This window comes from Microtus oregoni, unplaced genomic scaffold, assembly GCF_018167655.1.
Source record: "Microtus oregoni isolate MIOR12 unplaced genomic scaffold, Mior012 000026F_ref0000081, whole genome shotgun sequence".
Classification (NCBI taxonomy): domain Eukaryota; kingdom Metazoa; phylum Chordata; class Mammalia; order Rodentia; family Cricetidae; genus Microtus; species Microtus oregoni.
Window position 1 is genome coordinate 14,477,664 of NW_024543085.1, and position 16,858 is coordinate 14,494,521.

Here is a 16,858-nt window from a genome sequence, read left to right on the forward strand (position 1 = left end):
TACATATTTATATATAAGTAGATTTATATATATTATATTGACATATAATAATGTTTTATATTATTATATATTATAAATCTATTATTTATGGTTAAATCTCTAAATATCTATATGTATAAAACAATATAATTTTGTCTAGTATAATATGTTTTACGAAATATACACACATATAGACAGAGAGAGAAAGAATAATCAGTTATCTTTTAAAGGTATCTTTGAGGTTATTTTTTATCAGTGAGCACACCTAAAGAATTTGAAGCTCTTTTCAGTCAAGATAAGCTAATGAGTAGAATCTAAGAACAGAGAAATGTAGTAAATAAGAAGTATTAAAACTTTCAAAATTAAAAATATCTAGCTGAAAAATCTAGGTTATTCACAATGTATTAATTATGAATGAATGATTCAAAGTGCTTCTGAGCTAACCTGAATCCTGGCATGTTTCTCTGGACCTGTCGTACCTTTTAAAGCCAAAGATCAAATTTCTGACTGTGAAGGAAAGGTCCTGATGGGAGAGAGCAGCTGAGTGTAAAGTAAGAAGGCATGAGCAAGAAAATGAGCAGGGAACAGTGTAGTGATGCTGAAGCTGCTTTACCCCTCTCTTCCTCTCTTCCCCTGCCACACAAAGCCTCACTGTATCAAAGTTGTAAAAATGTTGAAAATTAGATCTTATTTAGGTAAGTATAACTTCCAAGGCATTTGATCTATTAGTTTTTTTCAACTTAATTTTTTATTTTAAAAATTTTGACATACACAAATGTGAATAAATATACACAGAGTATATTTCAATATATGTATACATCTTTCATGACCTATTGGAAGTAATTAACATAGAAATCACTCTAACATCTATCATTTCTTTGTGACAAGATCATTAACATCTCTGCTGGCTATTTTGAAATATTATTAACTATAGTCACCCTAATAGAATGTATTCCTTTCATCTGTTATTTTGTAGCTATTAACCGAGCTTTCCCAGTATTCTCATTTCTACAGCTATTACCAGCCTCTGTTTTCTTTATTCTTTTAAGGACTTGCAGTGAGAGTGGGAGAAATTTTAGCCATTTTCATAAGTTTCTATCTTGTCAAATAACTGATGCCATTGCTTTATTGTTCGTAGTGTACTCTCTGAACATTTCTTCTTCCCATTAAGTAAGCAAAGATTATGGGAAATGCTGTAATTCTTATATAGATGTAGGGGGACATACATTCAGAATGTGTTTATTCTTGGTCTCTGTGTATCATGATAATTGTGGGATAATGACGATTTTGTTGGCTGCAATACTGATAGAAAAAAGCACTATAGAATTTACTTTCAACTGTGAAAGATTAAGAAAAAGGAAATACCATCAGAAAGAACCTTATTTCTACAACAGTGATGCAATTTTAAATCATATTAGTTATGGTACGTCCCCATTGACTATGCACTTGCTTTTTCTGTATCTGACTCAGCAGTCAGATAAATAACATTGTCTTTAATAGTTAAGACTTCCAGTGCAGAAGAGCAATGGGCTATTGAAAACTTGAGTATGAGAGTCAATTGAGGATAATCTAGGGGTAATCTAAAGGAAGCTCAGTACAGGGACTCAGTAAACATATCATTGACAGAATAGGATCACTAGAGAGCAGTTGTTGCTATAAGAATTCACAGGTGTTTTCTCTAAAGTGTTCTTAATGCCTTGTACAGAAGTAAATATTAGCTCAACTTAAATCATCCCAGAAAGTTAAAGGCTTAAAGAATTCCTGGTACTCACAATGTCACAGTTCTTAAATTCTTCAGACTGTTATAAAGGAGGATCTGTCTCTTGTATTTAGACAAACACAAGCCTTTGAATCTAAGCCTCTTGCTACTGAAGGAAGGATGTTTGGGGTAATTCTGAACACGCAGAGGCTCTGCCTTGGGTACTTTAACTTTTATAGCTCCCTTCAATATGAATGCTCTTAGCAAATCTGGAGGCCTGCTATCGAGGATTCATTTCTCATCTTTCCGTCCCATCCCATGAGCCCCAATATCTGGCTGCTTCTCTGACTAAAGCAGACACTTGCATTCTGAACACTCCATAAGCCTGATCTATCTCAAGTAATTATTGCTTCTCTGTGTAGAGCTCCTGCCCCATTTGTCTTTCCTAGATGCTGCAACCAGACACTGAGGTCCACAGCATCGCTTTTGAAAAGTAAGGAATTTTTACTCATCTTCAGAGTAACAAGTATCCACCTCCAATTAATTTGATAGTTCTCCCTTTATTTTCTATCAGAATATTTGCTTAATGAAAGGTAGGGTGAGCATTCCTTTAGCTAACGTGTACAAGTCTATTTCTGTTCTTCATGTATTTGTAAATGTTGTTGTATGTCATTAGATGTTCTCTACATAATTAATAAATCCTCTAATTGAACTGTAATTTTTGAAATAAATTACATGAAATGAAATTACAAGTTAGTGATATTTAAATTATTTTTATATTATGGCTAGTGTGAAAGTAGTCCTTTGATATACACTGGTGTAACTTCTAGCTAACTTCCATAGTTTACAAATATAGCTAGAAAATATGTAACTTAATTTTCTAGTATAACGATGGGAAAGTTAATACTTTGCCACCATTTGATATATATCATCTTTAAAATTTCTGAGTGAAAAAATATAGTTATTTTTACTAGTATAATTTTTATGCTTTTTTATAGTCACTATGCATTTACTTTTCTTTTTATGTATGTAAATTGGCCCTTTATTCTATTATTCTTAGTGTGTTTGTCTATTTGATACTAGAATATTCTCTCTAGACTTTATTAGCCTTATAACTTTATTCTCTTAATTTTTAATTAATTAAAAATTTGTTTAAAGAAAGCATCTTACTATGTAACCCTAGTTGGCCTGTCTTGTTTTAAATTATTATTATTATTTTTTGACTTTTTGAGACAGGGTTTCTCCGTAGCTTTTGGTTCTTGTCTGGAACTAGCTCTTGTAGACCAGGCTGGCCTCGAACTCACAGAGATCCGCCTGTCTCTGCCTCCGAGTGCTGGGATTAAAGGCGTGCGCCACCACCGCGGCTTATCTTAAATTATTTTATATTGGATATTTTTCTGGAGTTTCCAGATAAATCAGTATATTTTCTTTGTCTTGTGACATGTATAGTTTTATGGTTTAATATCCATTAACTTAAATGCTCACATTGTTTTTATTCTGCAGTGGTTTCAATTAGCATTTATTTCCAAATGGAATTTACAATAATTTTATATTTAATAAATTTTATTTAACGAATATTTATTGATTAGATACACTTATTAGGTATTGTATGGCCATTGGAACTCTTGTGGCAATGTAAATAGATAGCCCCACTCCTGCTCCTAATTTGTTTATTTTTAAAATACACATAAATCTAATAAAATATATTAGGGGAAACATAATCTTTGCAATACTTAGTTTTCCTTAGTTCAGTTAGTTTTTAGTGTACTTAATAGTCTCTCTAGTCAATCACATTCTGTATTAATGATGGTGCTTTTTGTTTTATTTATAATATTCATAGCAATCATTTTTCTTACATAGTTACCTTAGAAGTTTCATTAAGATGTTAAGTGGCCATAATAGCCAGTATTCTTTTGTTTTCCTGACTGCAGAGGATATGGCACCAGTTCCTGACTGTGAAGGAGCCTCTTTCTATGGTTAACCAGGAGTGTTTATATCCAGCTTTGTTGGAACTTTTCCCAGACACAATACTGTTTTTAAATTAGTTTCTCTGTTGTCATTGTGATACTCCTGGGTTGTTCAGCATGATACTGGTATTCTGTTAGTTGAATTCTCTGTATTACTGGCCCTAATATTCTAAAGGTAAAGCTATATCAAACATGCTTAAAACAGGTGAATGATATTACTTAGTGGCTGCACAAAATATTACAAAGTACTCTGAAACCCCATATGCTAGACTAACACTCTACCCCTGAACTATCCCCCAGCTCCACAACTTGTAGTTTTTTAAAATGGTTTTATATAAAGATGCCTTGAGATCCTTCCATGTAATTTAGCTGCAAACCTCAGTTTGCCTTTCTGTTTCTGTCTGAACTTTCCTTTATAATCTGAATGTCCACCCAGTGCAGACTTTCCTATCTCTAGAAACATCTGACTTTGTCAGGTACAGTGGAAGTGGTTTAAGGATATGTATTCACCTCGTGACTTTGAGCTCTGGCCTTGAAAATGTTATGATAGCCCAGGTATATCCACCATGACATGTGTTCAAACTTCCCCTGGGAGGCTACTCTGAGACCTAAAATTATTCCCATATGAGTGCAGTCTCTTTAGCTATTTTTACACGTTCACTTACCCAGATGACAGATGGTCTTTGGTTGGAAGGAGTGTGTGCAGACTGGCCTGGATTTCATAATCTTCCTTTTTCAGCCTCCCAAGATAGGATTATGGTCATGTGTCAAAACTCCGGACCCCAGATGGTCTTCTGAACTCACATTGTTTAAATCTATACCTCTCTGAGCACTGTGTATGTGTGTATAAAGAAATGAACCAGTACAATTACCTAAGGTATTCTTTAGCCTCTGCACAGTATTCTTATACTCAACTCATACTTTCAGGGATGATGTTATAGGAGGGAACCTTCTGAATTACCAGAGTTTGCCAATGAAGAGATCTGTCCAAACAATAGAAGTGACCGAGGGTATACAGAGAGTAGATACACTGGGCTAAGAATAGTTAAATAGGTTATGAACTTAAGAGGAAGTCAGGGTAGGCATGGATGGAGTTTGAAGGGAGGGAGGGAGTTGTAAAAGTGATACATACAGTATATTTGTATATAAGATTCTCAAAAGTTAGTGTAAAAAAGGAGTTTGAGTTTTATGATCCTGAGTTTACTATCCATATTGTCTTAAACATTGCTATTAAGTTTCTTCTACTTCCTAAGGTAAATTCTACCTTCTATAAAAATTTTTAAATATTTAACTGGATATTATACTACCTAAAATAGCTTTACATTATTTTCCAATGGATGCAATTCTGTTTGGATTTACTGTTTCATGTGGTGGAAATGAGGGCACTTGTGCTTCTGAAAGCAGTCCAAGCAACAGAGGACACTCAGCTTTCAGGTACCAGCGGTGGTTTGTGAGAAGGCCTGCACTTTATAGAGTAAGCTGGGTATCAATTACCATTGTGGGTGTTCTCCCACATTTAAGAAGCATGTCAGGTGGACCTATGAATGGTTCCATTGTAAATATTAGAGAACATGATACAGAAAAGTGGTTAGGAAAAGCAGTGACAGAGAGAGGCTGGAAGTGCTGGTTTTGTCCCTGAGAGGTAACAGCACTGTGTGGTAGCGAGGGTTATGCTGCGACCTACATATGATCCTGTCTTTGGAAATTTCCTGTGAAGAAGCAAACTGAATATGTGCTTTTCCAGAGGAATACTACCGGTGTCTTTGTGGGGTGACCTGTTGTTCAAAAGATGAGTATGTCCTCTTAGTTGATGCAAGTTGAAATCTAACACAGTAGTAGTAATATGTAGAATGGGCGTTCCATTTACGGTAATACAAGTTATAATTTTTTATTGTATATAATGTATTTATAATACAATATAACTATTATATGTTATATTTTGTGCAATATGATATTTAATATAGTATCTAACTTGTCTCTTGGTTTTTCTCACTTTACAAAACAATCAAGATCATAATATCCAAGTATAAAAACAACACATTTGTCACTATGCAGGCATAGACAACCCAATATAGTCATAAGAAGGCTTGCTAGATAGCATTTAGAGCAAATGAGGTAACTATATGATATGTATAAGAAAAATGTAAAAAAAAATGCTTTTAGGTAAAAACAAACCACTATGAGAACATTTATATGACATTTAAAAGTCACATCTAGGCCCTACCACCCTGAGTGTGCCTGTTTAATCTCTAGTTTAATTCTACATCTAAACATGCTAAATGTGTTTGCCATGTAATAAAAATATGAAGCATATGTAAGAAGTATTTTGTATACTTTGCTTTCTAAAAATCAAGTTTTAATCACTAGATCACACAAACTATTAGTATGTTTTAACTAGGTAGAAGGTTAAAATTTTTCTTTTTCATCCCTGCCTTTTGATTTTCTATAATTCAAATCCATTTAAAATATTGACACGTGAAAGGAAATGATGTATCATCTTTGTGATTATTTTAGAAGCTTTTTTAAAGGTTTCAACCTTCTCTTATTTTAGAGCTTTGATTTATACCATATGTAAATGAGATGAAGCACTGTATATAAAGTCAGAATGAGCAGTAGCTATTGTCGATTGTAATTTCCTTTGGGGAGGAAAGTGATATAGAGAGCGTGGTCATCTTTTGGGAATGATGGGACAGGTTGTATTGGCACTTGAGATTTGGAAAGTCCATTGCAGATAACAATGAAAAGCAAATTAAGGGTAAGAGCAAAAATGCTGAACAGTGATGGGGTAGGTAGTCAGACTTAGAGATAACCAATTAGGATCACATCTGTCTTAATCTTCTTGTGGGATTTAGCCCTAAATTTCTGTTTCACTTATAAGTAAGTCATTATAAGAAAAAATTGGGAGATAATGTCTTCCTAATTTGAAGGCTGCTTAGCAAAATGGATAAGATTTAGAGTTCTTTGGTTCAAACCTGACCATGTACATTTAGAAGGGATGGTTAACTGGATAAACAGCCTGGCTGGCAGTCGGTTGAAGACTACTGAAAAGTTAATGAGTTTGTTGGGTCTGGCCCAAGGTAGTGTCCTAGTATATGCCTTACTGAAGCCACTATTCATTCAGGTTTTAGCGAACACCTCACAAAACTTGTCTCGATGTGACTTTTGCTGTAAACTAGTAACCAAATCTTTTTTTTTTTAATTTTAAATTCCAACCACGGTTCTACCTCTACCCACTCCCATGCCCCCTGCTCCCCTCCAGCCCACCCCCTATCCACTTCTCCCAATGGGTAAGGGTCGCCTTGGGGAGTCGACAAAGTCTCTCACATTAAGTTGGGACAAGATCAAGCCCCTTCCCGCTGCATTAAGGCTGAGCATGGCATTCCAGCATAGGGAATGGGCTCCAACAAGCTAGCTCAGGCACCAAGGATAGATCCTGCTCCTACTTCCAGAGGTCTTTCAGATAGTCCAAGCTTCACCACTGTCTCCCACATATGGAGAGCCTTGTTTGGTCCCATGGAGGCTCCACAGATGTCAGTCTAGAGTTCATGAGTTTTTACAAGCTTGTTTCAGCTGTCTCTGTAGATTTCTCCATCATGTATCATGTTCTTGACCTCCCTTGCTCATATATTCCCTCCTCCCTCTTTTCGATTGGTCTCGGAGCTTGGCCTAATGCTTGGTTGTGGATCTTTACATCTGGTTCCATCAGTTACTGAATGAAGGGTCTATAATCATGGTTGGTGTATTCACCAATCTGATGAAGGCCAGCCAGTTCAGGCACCCTCTCCACTACTGCTAGGAGTCTTAACTGGAGTCATCCTTATGGATTCTTGGGAATTTCCCTACCACCAGGTTGCTCCCTAACCCCATAGTGGCTTTCTCTACCAAGATCTCTTTTTCATTGCTCTCCCACTTGATCCCTCTTCCCCCTCTACCATCATGTTCTCTCATGTGCTCATCCACAGTCCCCTTCCCTTTACCACCCACTCTCACTCCCAGTTTACCCAGGAGATCTCAACTAATTCCCCTTCCCAGGGTGATACCTGTTAGGTCTTCCTTGTCCTGATCTAGTTTCTCTGGAGCTGTGGGTTTTAGTCTGTTTATCCTCTGCTTTACATTAATATCCACTTAGGAGTGAGTACATACCGTATTTGTCTTCCGGAGTCTGGGTTACCTCACTAAGGTTGGTTTTTTCTAGTCCCACCCATTTGCCTGCAAATTTCATGATGTCATTGTTTTTTTTAAAGCTTAATAATACTCCATTGTGTAAATGTACTGTATTTTCTTTATCCATTATTCAGTTGAGAAGCATCTAGGTTGTTTCCATGTTCTGGCTATTACAAATAATGCTGCTATGAACATTGTTGAGCAAGTGTCCTTCCGGTATGATTGATTACCCTTTGGGAATATACCCAAGAGTGATATCTCTGGGCCTTGAGATAAATTGATTCTCAATTTTCTGAGAAACTGCCATACTGATTTCCAAAGTAGCTGTACAAGTTTGCATTCCTACAAACAATGAAGGAGTGTTCCCCTGATTCCATGTAAGTTGCCCTCAGTATTTTTGATCATAGCCATTCTGACAGGTATAAGATAGTATCTCAGAGTCATTTTGATATGCATTTCCCTGTTGATTAATTATGTTGAGCAATATGTTAAATGTCTTTCAGACATAGAAAATTCTTCTGCTGAGAATTCTGTTTAGCTCTGTACCCCATTTTTTAATTGGGTTATTTTGTATTTTGATGTCTAGTTTCTTGAGTTCTTTATATATTTTGGAGATCAGCCCTCTATCAGATGTGGGGTTGGTGAAGATCTTTTTTTCATTCTGTAGGCTGTCGTTTTGTCTTATTTACTGTGTCCTTTGCCTTATAGAAGCTTTTCAGCTTCAGGAAGTCCCATTTATTGGTTGTTACTGCCAGTTTCTGTGCTACTGGTGTTATATTTAGGAAGTGTTCTTTTGTGCCAGTGTGTTCAAGGCTACTTTCCACTTTCTTCTCTTCTATCAGGTTCAATGTAACTGAATTTTATGGAGTTCCTTGATCCCCTTGGCCTTGAGTTTTGTGCATGGCAATAGATATAAATCTATTTGCAATCTTCTACATGTTGGTATCCAGTTATGCAATCATCATTTGTTAAAGATTCGTTCCTTTTTCCATTGTACTGTTTTGGCTTCTTTGTCAAAAATCAGGTGATCATAGGTGTGTGGATTAATGTCTGGGTCTTAGATTTGATTCCATTGGTCCAAATGTCCATTTTTAGTCAATACCAAGCTGTTTTTATTACTATAGCTCTATAGTAGAGTTTGAAGTAATAACCAAATCTTATTTTAGAATTTATACAAGTTAAAGACAACATCAATTTCATAGATGACTTGACCCTTTCTATAAAGCAATTTCAAATCCTCTGTAAAGAAAAATATTTTATAATGAGATTGTGAAGGTATTTCAAGACAAGGAAATGAAATTTAATCTGTTTTCTTCTTCTTCAGGAAGTCACCAAGGCCGTCCAGCCCCTCTTGCTAGGAAGAATCATAGCTTCCTATGACCCAGATAACAAGACGGAGCGCTCCATTGCCATTTACTTAGGCATAGGCTTGTGCCTTCTCTTCATTATCAGAACATTGCTTCTTCATCCAGCCATTTTTGGTCTTCATCGCATTGGAATGAAGATGAGAATAGCTATGTTTAGCTTGATTTATAAGAAGGTAATACTTTTGGGAGGGTGTTTTTTTTATTGATTTTGTTTTGTTATTTCAATGTTGGGGATTGAACTCAGGGCTTCCTGTATGACAGCAAGTTCTTTGCTGGGTTTGTCACCCTACACAGTCTCAGGTATTCTACATGGCATATCTTCGATGCCCTGAATTAGATTGTGAGCTCTAAAAATTTAGGATAAGTATGAAAATAGATCTCAATTTTGCCTGTCTGTGAAATAAATGGCAGGAATAAGTACTGTTTTATTTATCCTTAGTAATTCAATTTACCTCAGTAGACAGTTAAGTGCCTTCTATAACTTAACAATATCACAGATGCCCTTTTTTAAGAGAAGGATTTGAGTGGTTTTGCTTTGGGAGTTTTTGTTGTTTCTCGAATTACTGCAGGGCTTCACACACAATAGACAAGTACTATAGCAGTGAGCTAAATCACCATCAATTTTTTAATCTGCTCTTTTTTCAGTTAAAATGACAAATGTCAGTATGAAAGTCATTTATAAAATATCATCTTGTGGTAAAATGCTATCTGTCTTTATATTTGTTAATAATAATTCAGTCTGTTATTGTCATGGTTAACCTAAGCATAGGTGGTGACTGTCTCACAGTGGTAACTTGCATCTACTGTCTTACTTTGATTTGGATTTTTGTCACCCAGCAAGTCCTCTGACTATAAAGGCTTTGAAATACCAATGCATTGAAATCATAACTTATTTCTCTTTTCTACATGTGTTAGCTAGACAAGAGCCTAAATACTCTAGGAATGATTTAAATCAATTCAAATGAACATTTAGCTACCTAAATGTGGTCTAAATTTCTAACAAAATTCAAAGTTATTTCAATGGCTTGTGCTTTCTCCAATCTGTGTATGTGCTTTCCCCTACCAAGTATTCAAAGACTTATATATTGGTGGCATCATTTATATCTTCCCTTTTTCTTTGCTGTTTTCTTTTTTCAATGACAAACTTTATATACTTGGCTTATAAGGGCTATGGATCTGAAATTGACCTCTAACAAGTAATCCATAACACCATTATAGTACACACTCAAGGCCAACAGTGTAATAAAATCTTGATAGCCATACTTTATTGTTCTAAAAGGGCTTTTATGGAGGCCGAGAAGAACAAAAGGGAGTCAGAAGTTTAATTTAATCTCTTAAACTACAATCTCATCAAATCCTAATTCCCAGGAAAACATGATAAATCAACAAAACTTTTTAGAGATCACGTGTAATGTACAATCAACAGAACTTGCTATCATAGAATATTCAATTTACTTTAATAAATAACCTGTTAAGAAGTAATGACTTTATATTGTAATGCTGATAACTAAGGATATATATATATGTATATTTATATATGTTATATTAATAAATGAATTAAATGTGATCTAATTTTATTTACCCTTAACTCTCTACTGCAGGTACTGTTATTTTTATTTTTTAGTCTTTTAATGAATATAAAACCTATAACTAAATGAAGAACTGTATTAAAAACTACTTCAAATTTTTAGAATAGGCAAATCACAATCTTTGACGTGAAATTGTTTTCAGGCATTAGTAAAAACAAAAGTGTGGAAATATATATTACTGAGGCAAAGGAGAAGGGAAGTAAAATAAAGAGTATGGTTAGTTTGTGACCAAGTCCTCATTTAATAGTTAACACACACACACACGCTTTTTAGAAATACTAATGAAGAGTTTGAAGCTCTTCCATGTGCATTTCCATTTCAACATCAGCTACCTGTGAGGCTGATGATTTAGTTTATCTTGCATTCCTGTGTTGGCTCATGCCGGAGTGTGAGTGCATCTTCGTGTTGCTCTTGGTTGGTCCTAATTGCGCTTTGTCTTTGCTCTCTCCATGTTTCATATCCCTCCCCATATTCATCCTGTTTCAGGCCCATGGCATATATGATCCTTCCTAAAGTATTTTAAATTATATGGTACAGAAAGTCGCTCCCTTTAAATTTTGGAAACAATAATACATTTTACTGAAAATAATGAATATAAACACAAACTTGCCCATGAATATGAAAATTACCAAAATGACAATAAACATTTACCATGTGTATATTATGCATGCGGCTTCATGTTTTACCCTGTGTATAACTTTTCCTGATGCCAAAACTTTCTCTAAGACACATGTAACACCTGTTATTTACCTCAGTGAGTTCTCCCTCCCCTCCTATTACTCTAGTAATATTTTGTGATTAACTACCATGACACTTTTTGTGTTGGCCTGTCTAAAATTTATCCATTGTTTTATTTCTGTCTCTATATAGTTATTCATATTTTTCTAATCCAAAGTCTGAGCCCACTATACTTTCTGCCTCCCTTAACACACATATATTTATAGAAATTATATATATTTTCATATATAATATATTTATAAATATATATATTTCTAGGTTGCTCCAAGACAAGAAGTATTTCTTAATAAATATTAATTTCCAATGCATTCAGGACAATGGTTTGAATCTATTAAATTCTCAACAAATATATGATGAGATGAAACAATAAATGTGTCAAAATTTTGCTGCCAAAGCCATCTAACAACAAATAACCTATTAAATTTTACAAAGGATTATTCTCTTTTATTAATAATGAAATCATTTAATAATGTTAAATCATTAATGCATAGGTCAGTAAATAAATGTTTCTAATTAATGATCTTTTATGATCTATTTTCTTTGTAAAATTTGATGACTTTGGCCAGGTGATGGTGGCGCATGCCTTTAATCCTAGCCCTCAGGAGGCAGAGGCAAGAGGATCTCTGTGAGTTCAAGGCCAGCCTGGTCTACAAGTGCTAGTTCCAGGATATGCTCCAGAGCTACAGAGACACCCTGTCTCAAAAAACAAAACAAAACAAAAAATAATAAAACAAAATTGATGACTTTGTTTTGTAAACATAAATATATTGATTCAGACCTTGGGGGAGGGGAGAGGCAGGGAGGGGAGCATAGAAAAATGTAGAGCTCAATAAAAATCAATAAAAAACATTGATTCAGTTACTCATAACATACTTTTTATTTTTTAAAAATTTTTTTAATTAATTTATTTATTAAGGATTTCTGCCTCCTCCCCGCCACCACCTCCCATTTCCCTCCCCCTCCCCCGATCAAGTCCCTCTCCCTCATCAGCTCGAAGAGCAATCAGGGTTCCATGACCTGTGGGAAGTCCAAGGACCGCCCACCTCCATCCAGGTCTAGTAAGGTGAGCATCCAAACTGCCTAGGCTCCCCCAAAGCCAGTACGTGCAGTAGGATCAGAAACCCATTGCCATTGTTCTTGAGTTCTCAGTAGTCCTCATTGTCCACTATGTTCAGCAAGTCCGGTTTTATCTCATGCTTTTTCAGACCCAGGCCCGCTGGCCTTGGTGAATTCCCGATAGAACATCCCCATTGTCTCAGTGTGTGGGTGCACCCCTCGTGGTCCTGAGTTCCTTGCTCGTGCTCTCTCTCCTTCTGCTCCTGATTTGGACCTTGAGATTTCTGTCCAGTACTCCAATGTGGGTCTCTGTCTCTGTCTCTGTCTCCTTTCATCACCTGATGAAGGTTAATATTCAGGAGGATGCCTATATGTTTGTCTTTGGATTCACCTTATTTAGCTTCTCTAGGATCACGAATTATAAGCTCAATGTCCTTTATTTATGGCTAGAAACCAAATATGAGTGAGTACATCCCATGTTTCTCTTTTTGGGTCTGGCTTACCTCACTCAGGATAGTGTTTTCTATTTCCATCCATTTGTACGCAAAATTCAAGAAGTCCTTGTTTTTTACTGCTGAGTAATACTCTAATATGTATATATTCCATACTTTCTTCATCCATTCTTCCATTAAAGGGCATCTAGGTTTTTATTGACTTTGACAGATCCACAGAGTTGGTGAAATAATTTATGAGAAAATTAAGACCAGATTTCACTATCTTAGATTTTATCTTTTATTCATAATTTTATACCTTTTTATTATTTTACATTTTCTTATACATATAATTAAGTTCAGTCATCTTTATCCTCATTTTCTCTATCATTCCCTGCCCTTTTCAAGTGGAACTCATCTTAGCAAGTACCTTCCTACTTCCATGTCTTTGTGTGTGGTCCATTGAGTTTAATAAGAGCATAGTAGGAGATTATTTAGTGGAGCAGGAAAAGCTTATATCTTTGACATATAAATATGACACCAGTGACAAGATAATATGACACTCCTCCCTAACAAGCATGAGACTGCCTCCATCCATCCTGATATGTTTCATCCTGTGCAGATAGCCTCAGCTATAAAGAGTTCATGAGCACGACTGATAAATCCTATGAAAACACTTCTTCCTACTGTCTACCTTTCCTAAACTCAACTCATATATTCTCTGTGCCCCCTCTTCTGCCATGTTCTCTGAGTTACGGGGCAGGGCTGTGAGTGATTCAGCCATCTCATACATGGTCAAACATTCCTCCATCACTTATTTACCACATTGGGGTCAGTCGTAGGTTTCTGCAGTCAACAGTATCCACTGTCGTAAGAAACTTTTCTGAGTCCAATCCCTAATCTATGGTATGAAGAGAAGTAGTAAGAAGGTAGCTTGATAATGTGAGCATTGAGTAGAACATTAGTTAACTGGTTGCCACCTGTAGCCAGAGACCTTCTAAAGCGGAGACTCTTAGCCAGGGTTACAGAACCAAGCATAAGCTCCCTGCTGTGGAGCTACTTACCCCTGTAAGAAGCATGCTATCGCTGCACCAGAGGGCACATTTTACAAAGATACATGGTTACTGTAGCTTATTAGAGTCCCAGTCTTCCCTAGCAGTTTGTGTCCTGTACACCTCTGGCATTATTAAAGCCAGCCAGTAGGGAGGAAGCTTGCAGCTCAGCTCCATGTCTTGTGACAGTAGTATGTATACAGTATTTTCAGCAGCAAAGTCTTACCATCAAATTCTGGAGGGTAACCAAGAGCATTGCTAAAAGTCTCCTTGGTCAGTCACTCATAGGCAGCTGTCCCATACCCAGCACTGGAACTTTGATTATTGGTGGCTTTTGAGAGAAGCATCATCCAGGAAGGGGAGACCTCTATTTAAACTTTTTAAGGATCTTTTTGTTTGTTTGTTTGCTTGCTTGCTTGCTTGCTTGGTTTAAAACTTCATTCTTAGTCACTGGTGGTGCACATCTGTTATTTTAGCACTTAGGAGGCAGAGGCAAATGGACCTCTGAGTTCAAGGCCAGCCTGGTCCACAGAGCAAGTTCCAGGATAGCCAGGGCTACAAAGATATACCTTTTCTCAAAAGACCAAAACAAAACAAAACAAAACAAAAGCTCTTTTATTCTTAGACCTGTACAATAGTGATACTCAGACTATAAATTTAAACTCATACATACACACACATTTTTATATGTATACATGTGCAGCTATTAATTTCTCAAGACATGACATACAATACAGGCAAGACAAGCAAGCCTTAATAATAATGTTTACAAATCTCTATATTAAATCATCCTGATAATTGCTATTTGGGAACACACTCCATTATCACATGGAGTTATCACATGTGTTTCCTTGCATTATGTTTGACAGAGACAGATCATGAGTAAATTAGTCTCTGCCAATGTATTTTTATGCTTATTAGATTGTATTATTGCAAACAGTATCCTCACCTGACAGTCCCATGTGGAACTACATTCTGCTAAAGCTAGCGTAGATAAAACTGGGTAATAACAATTCTGAAGCCATTCAACAGAGCGAATGCCTCTCCCACCAGAAGCAGAGGGAAGGTGGCTTTCTACCCTACTGATTTGTGAATGCTCACACCTCACTTACGGCACTGTACACCCCTTAGCTGTCCTATGAACCTGGCTTCTGACATGCTAGCTAAAGTGTTAAGATTGTATTTTTAAATGTAATCTTATAAAGCAGAGGTTTTTCATGTGGCTTTTTCATTTTTTCTTGCTGTTAGTTGCCCTCTCTCCTCCCCTTGGTCTTTCCTATCTTCCCACCTGAGTCCCTGCAGAGATGGCTCTACCCTCATTATCTCTCAGCCCTGGCCTCCATTTCATGCCTGCTGTATAATATTGTCCTCCCTCCCTCTCTCTAATGCCTCTCTCTTATCCTTCTGATTTTTACCAATGCATTGTTGTACTTAATATTCTAAAAGTTCACAGTTGAGATCCTCACATAGGAAGAACTGGTAGGATTTGTCCTTCTGGGCCTGGCTTACCTGACTCAGGATAGTATTTGTTTCCATTCTAAAAAACAATGTTAAAAAAGAAAGTCTCGAAAAACCACAAAAAAAAAAAAAAGAAAGCCCCTAAAACTCAAACAAAATGATTAAAAAAAAAAGACTCAAGCGAACATTTTACAAATGGCTATTCAAATACAGTATCAATCTTATTGTCAAAGTCAAAAAGTTAATATAAAAACGTTTAAATATAAAAATGTATTTCATTGTAATATTTGCTTTTCAGTTGAATAGTCATAAAGCTGAGAAAGTATGAACCTAATGAATATGAAACAAGGCTGATCATCCACTTGAAGTATATATAAGGTCCTCTACTTTACTAATGTGTTACTTATGAATACATTTTACTTTTGTTTGTTGATATCACCTAACTTCTTTTTTTCTTTTAGACTTTAAGGCTGTCAAGCCGTGTTCTTGATAAAATAAGTATTGGACAACTTGTTAGTCTTCTTTCCAACAACCTGAACAAATTTGATGAAGTATGTACCCACTGATTAAATGTTTTATGCATTTTATTAGAAATCAAACAACCCTAAAGAAAGATTTATCTGCACCGGATAACAGTGCTAAGTAGTCAAGTCCCTCTCTCATCCCTAGTTCGGCTATTTCTGGAAGCTGGGAAGGCTCAGAGCACCCATTATGAGGTCAGGTAAAATTGCCCAACTGAAACATACCCCAGCTTGCCCTTAATAAGGTTTTTCAAAACTTAATCCTTATCAGACTTTGCTTCCTTTTAATATAATACTTTAAATTGTTATTTACTTTGGCTAAATATGATACTTTGGGCAGTTCTTGTTCTGTGCTGCCTTATGTCACAAATAAATTCAAGGTCTTTGAGGACAGATACTTTGTTTTATTTATCTTTTCATTTCTAGTATTTAATTTAACAAAAGTTAAACAAATTACTGTTAAATTGAGTACCAGATGTTGAACTATTCAGGTGTGTGTGTGTGTGTGTGTGTGTGTGTGTGTACCGAGTCTCAGAGGAGAGCCTCTTGTTCTCACTTGGTCTAACGTGAGGACACTAGCTTTATTTTTAAAAGATATTAAAATCTGGGCACAATTCCTAGGATATCCAGTCCCATTCCACTCTGTGGGAGGGGGGTGACAATGTATTTTAAGATGCAGTGACTTGAAATTTTTTCCTTGAGGAACCTGGTCTATGCATTGATTAAGCCCAGTACTATGCTTTCATACTAAGAACATCTACAATTTAATGTGCTCAGAACCATGAGTTCCTTGAGTGGACAAATCCTCAGTACTCTTCCCTTCCCCCAGCATGTGTT

The 16,858-nt window shown here is 36.0% G+C and overlaps 1 protein-coding gene across 1 annotated transcript in view; it reads left to right on the plus strand.

Moving 5' to 3' along the window:
• Positions 1–16,858, plus strand: part of Cftr (CF transmembrane conductance regulator) — a 135,192-nt gene that overhangs the window by 33,603 nt on the left and 84,731 nt on the right. Inside the window, exons 4-5 of the mRNA XM_041675665.1 lie at positions 9,134–9,349; positions 15,962–16,051. Coding sequence (XP_041531599.1) covers positions 9,134–9,349; positions 15,962–16,051 — 306 coding nt within the window. The remainder of the gene's footprint in view (positions 1–9,133; positions 9,350–15,961; positions 16,052–16,858) is intronic.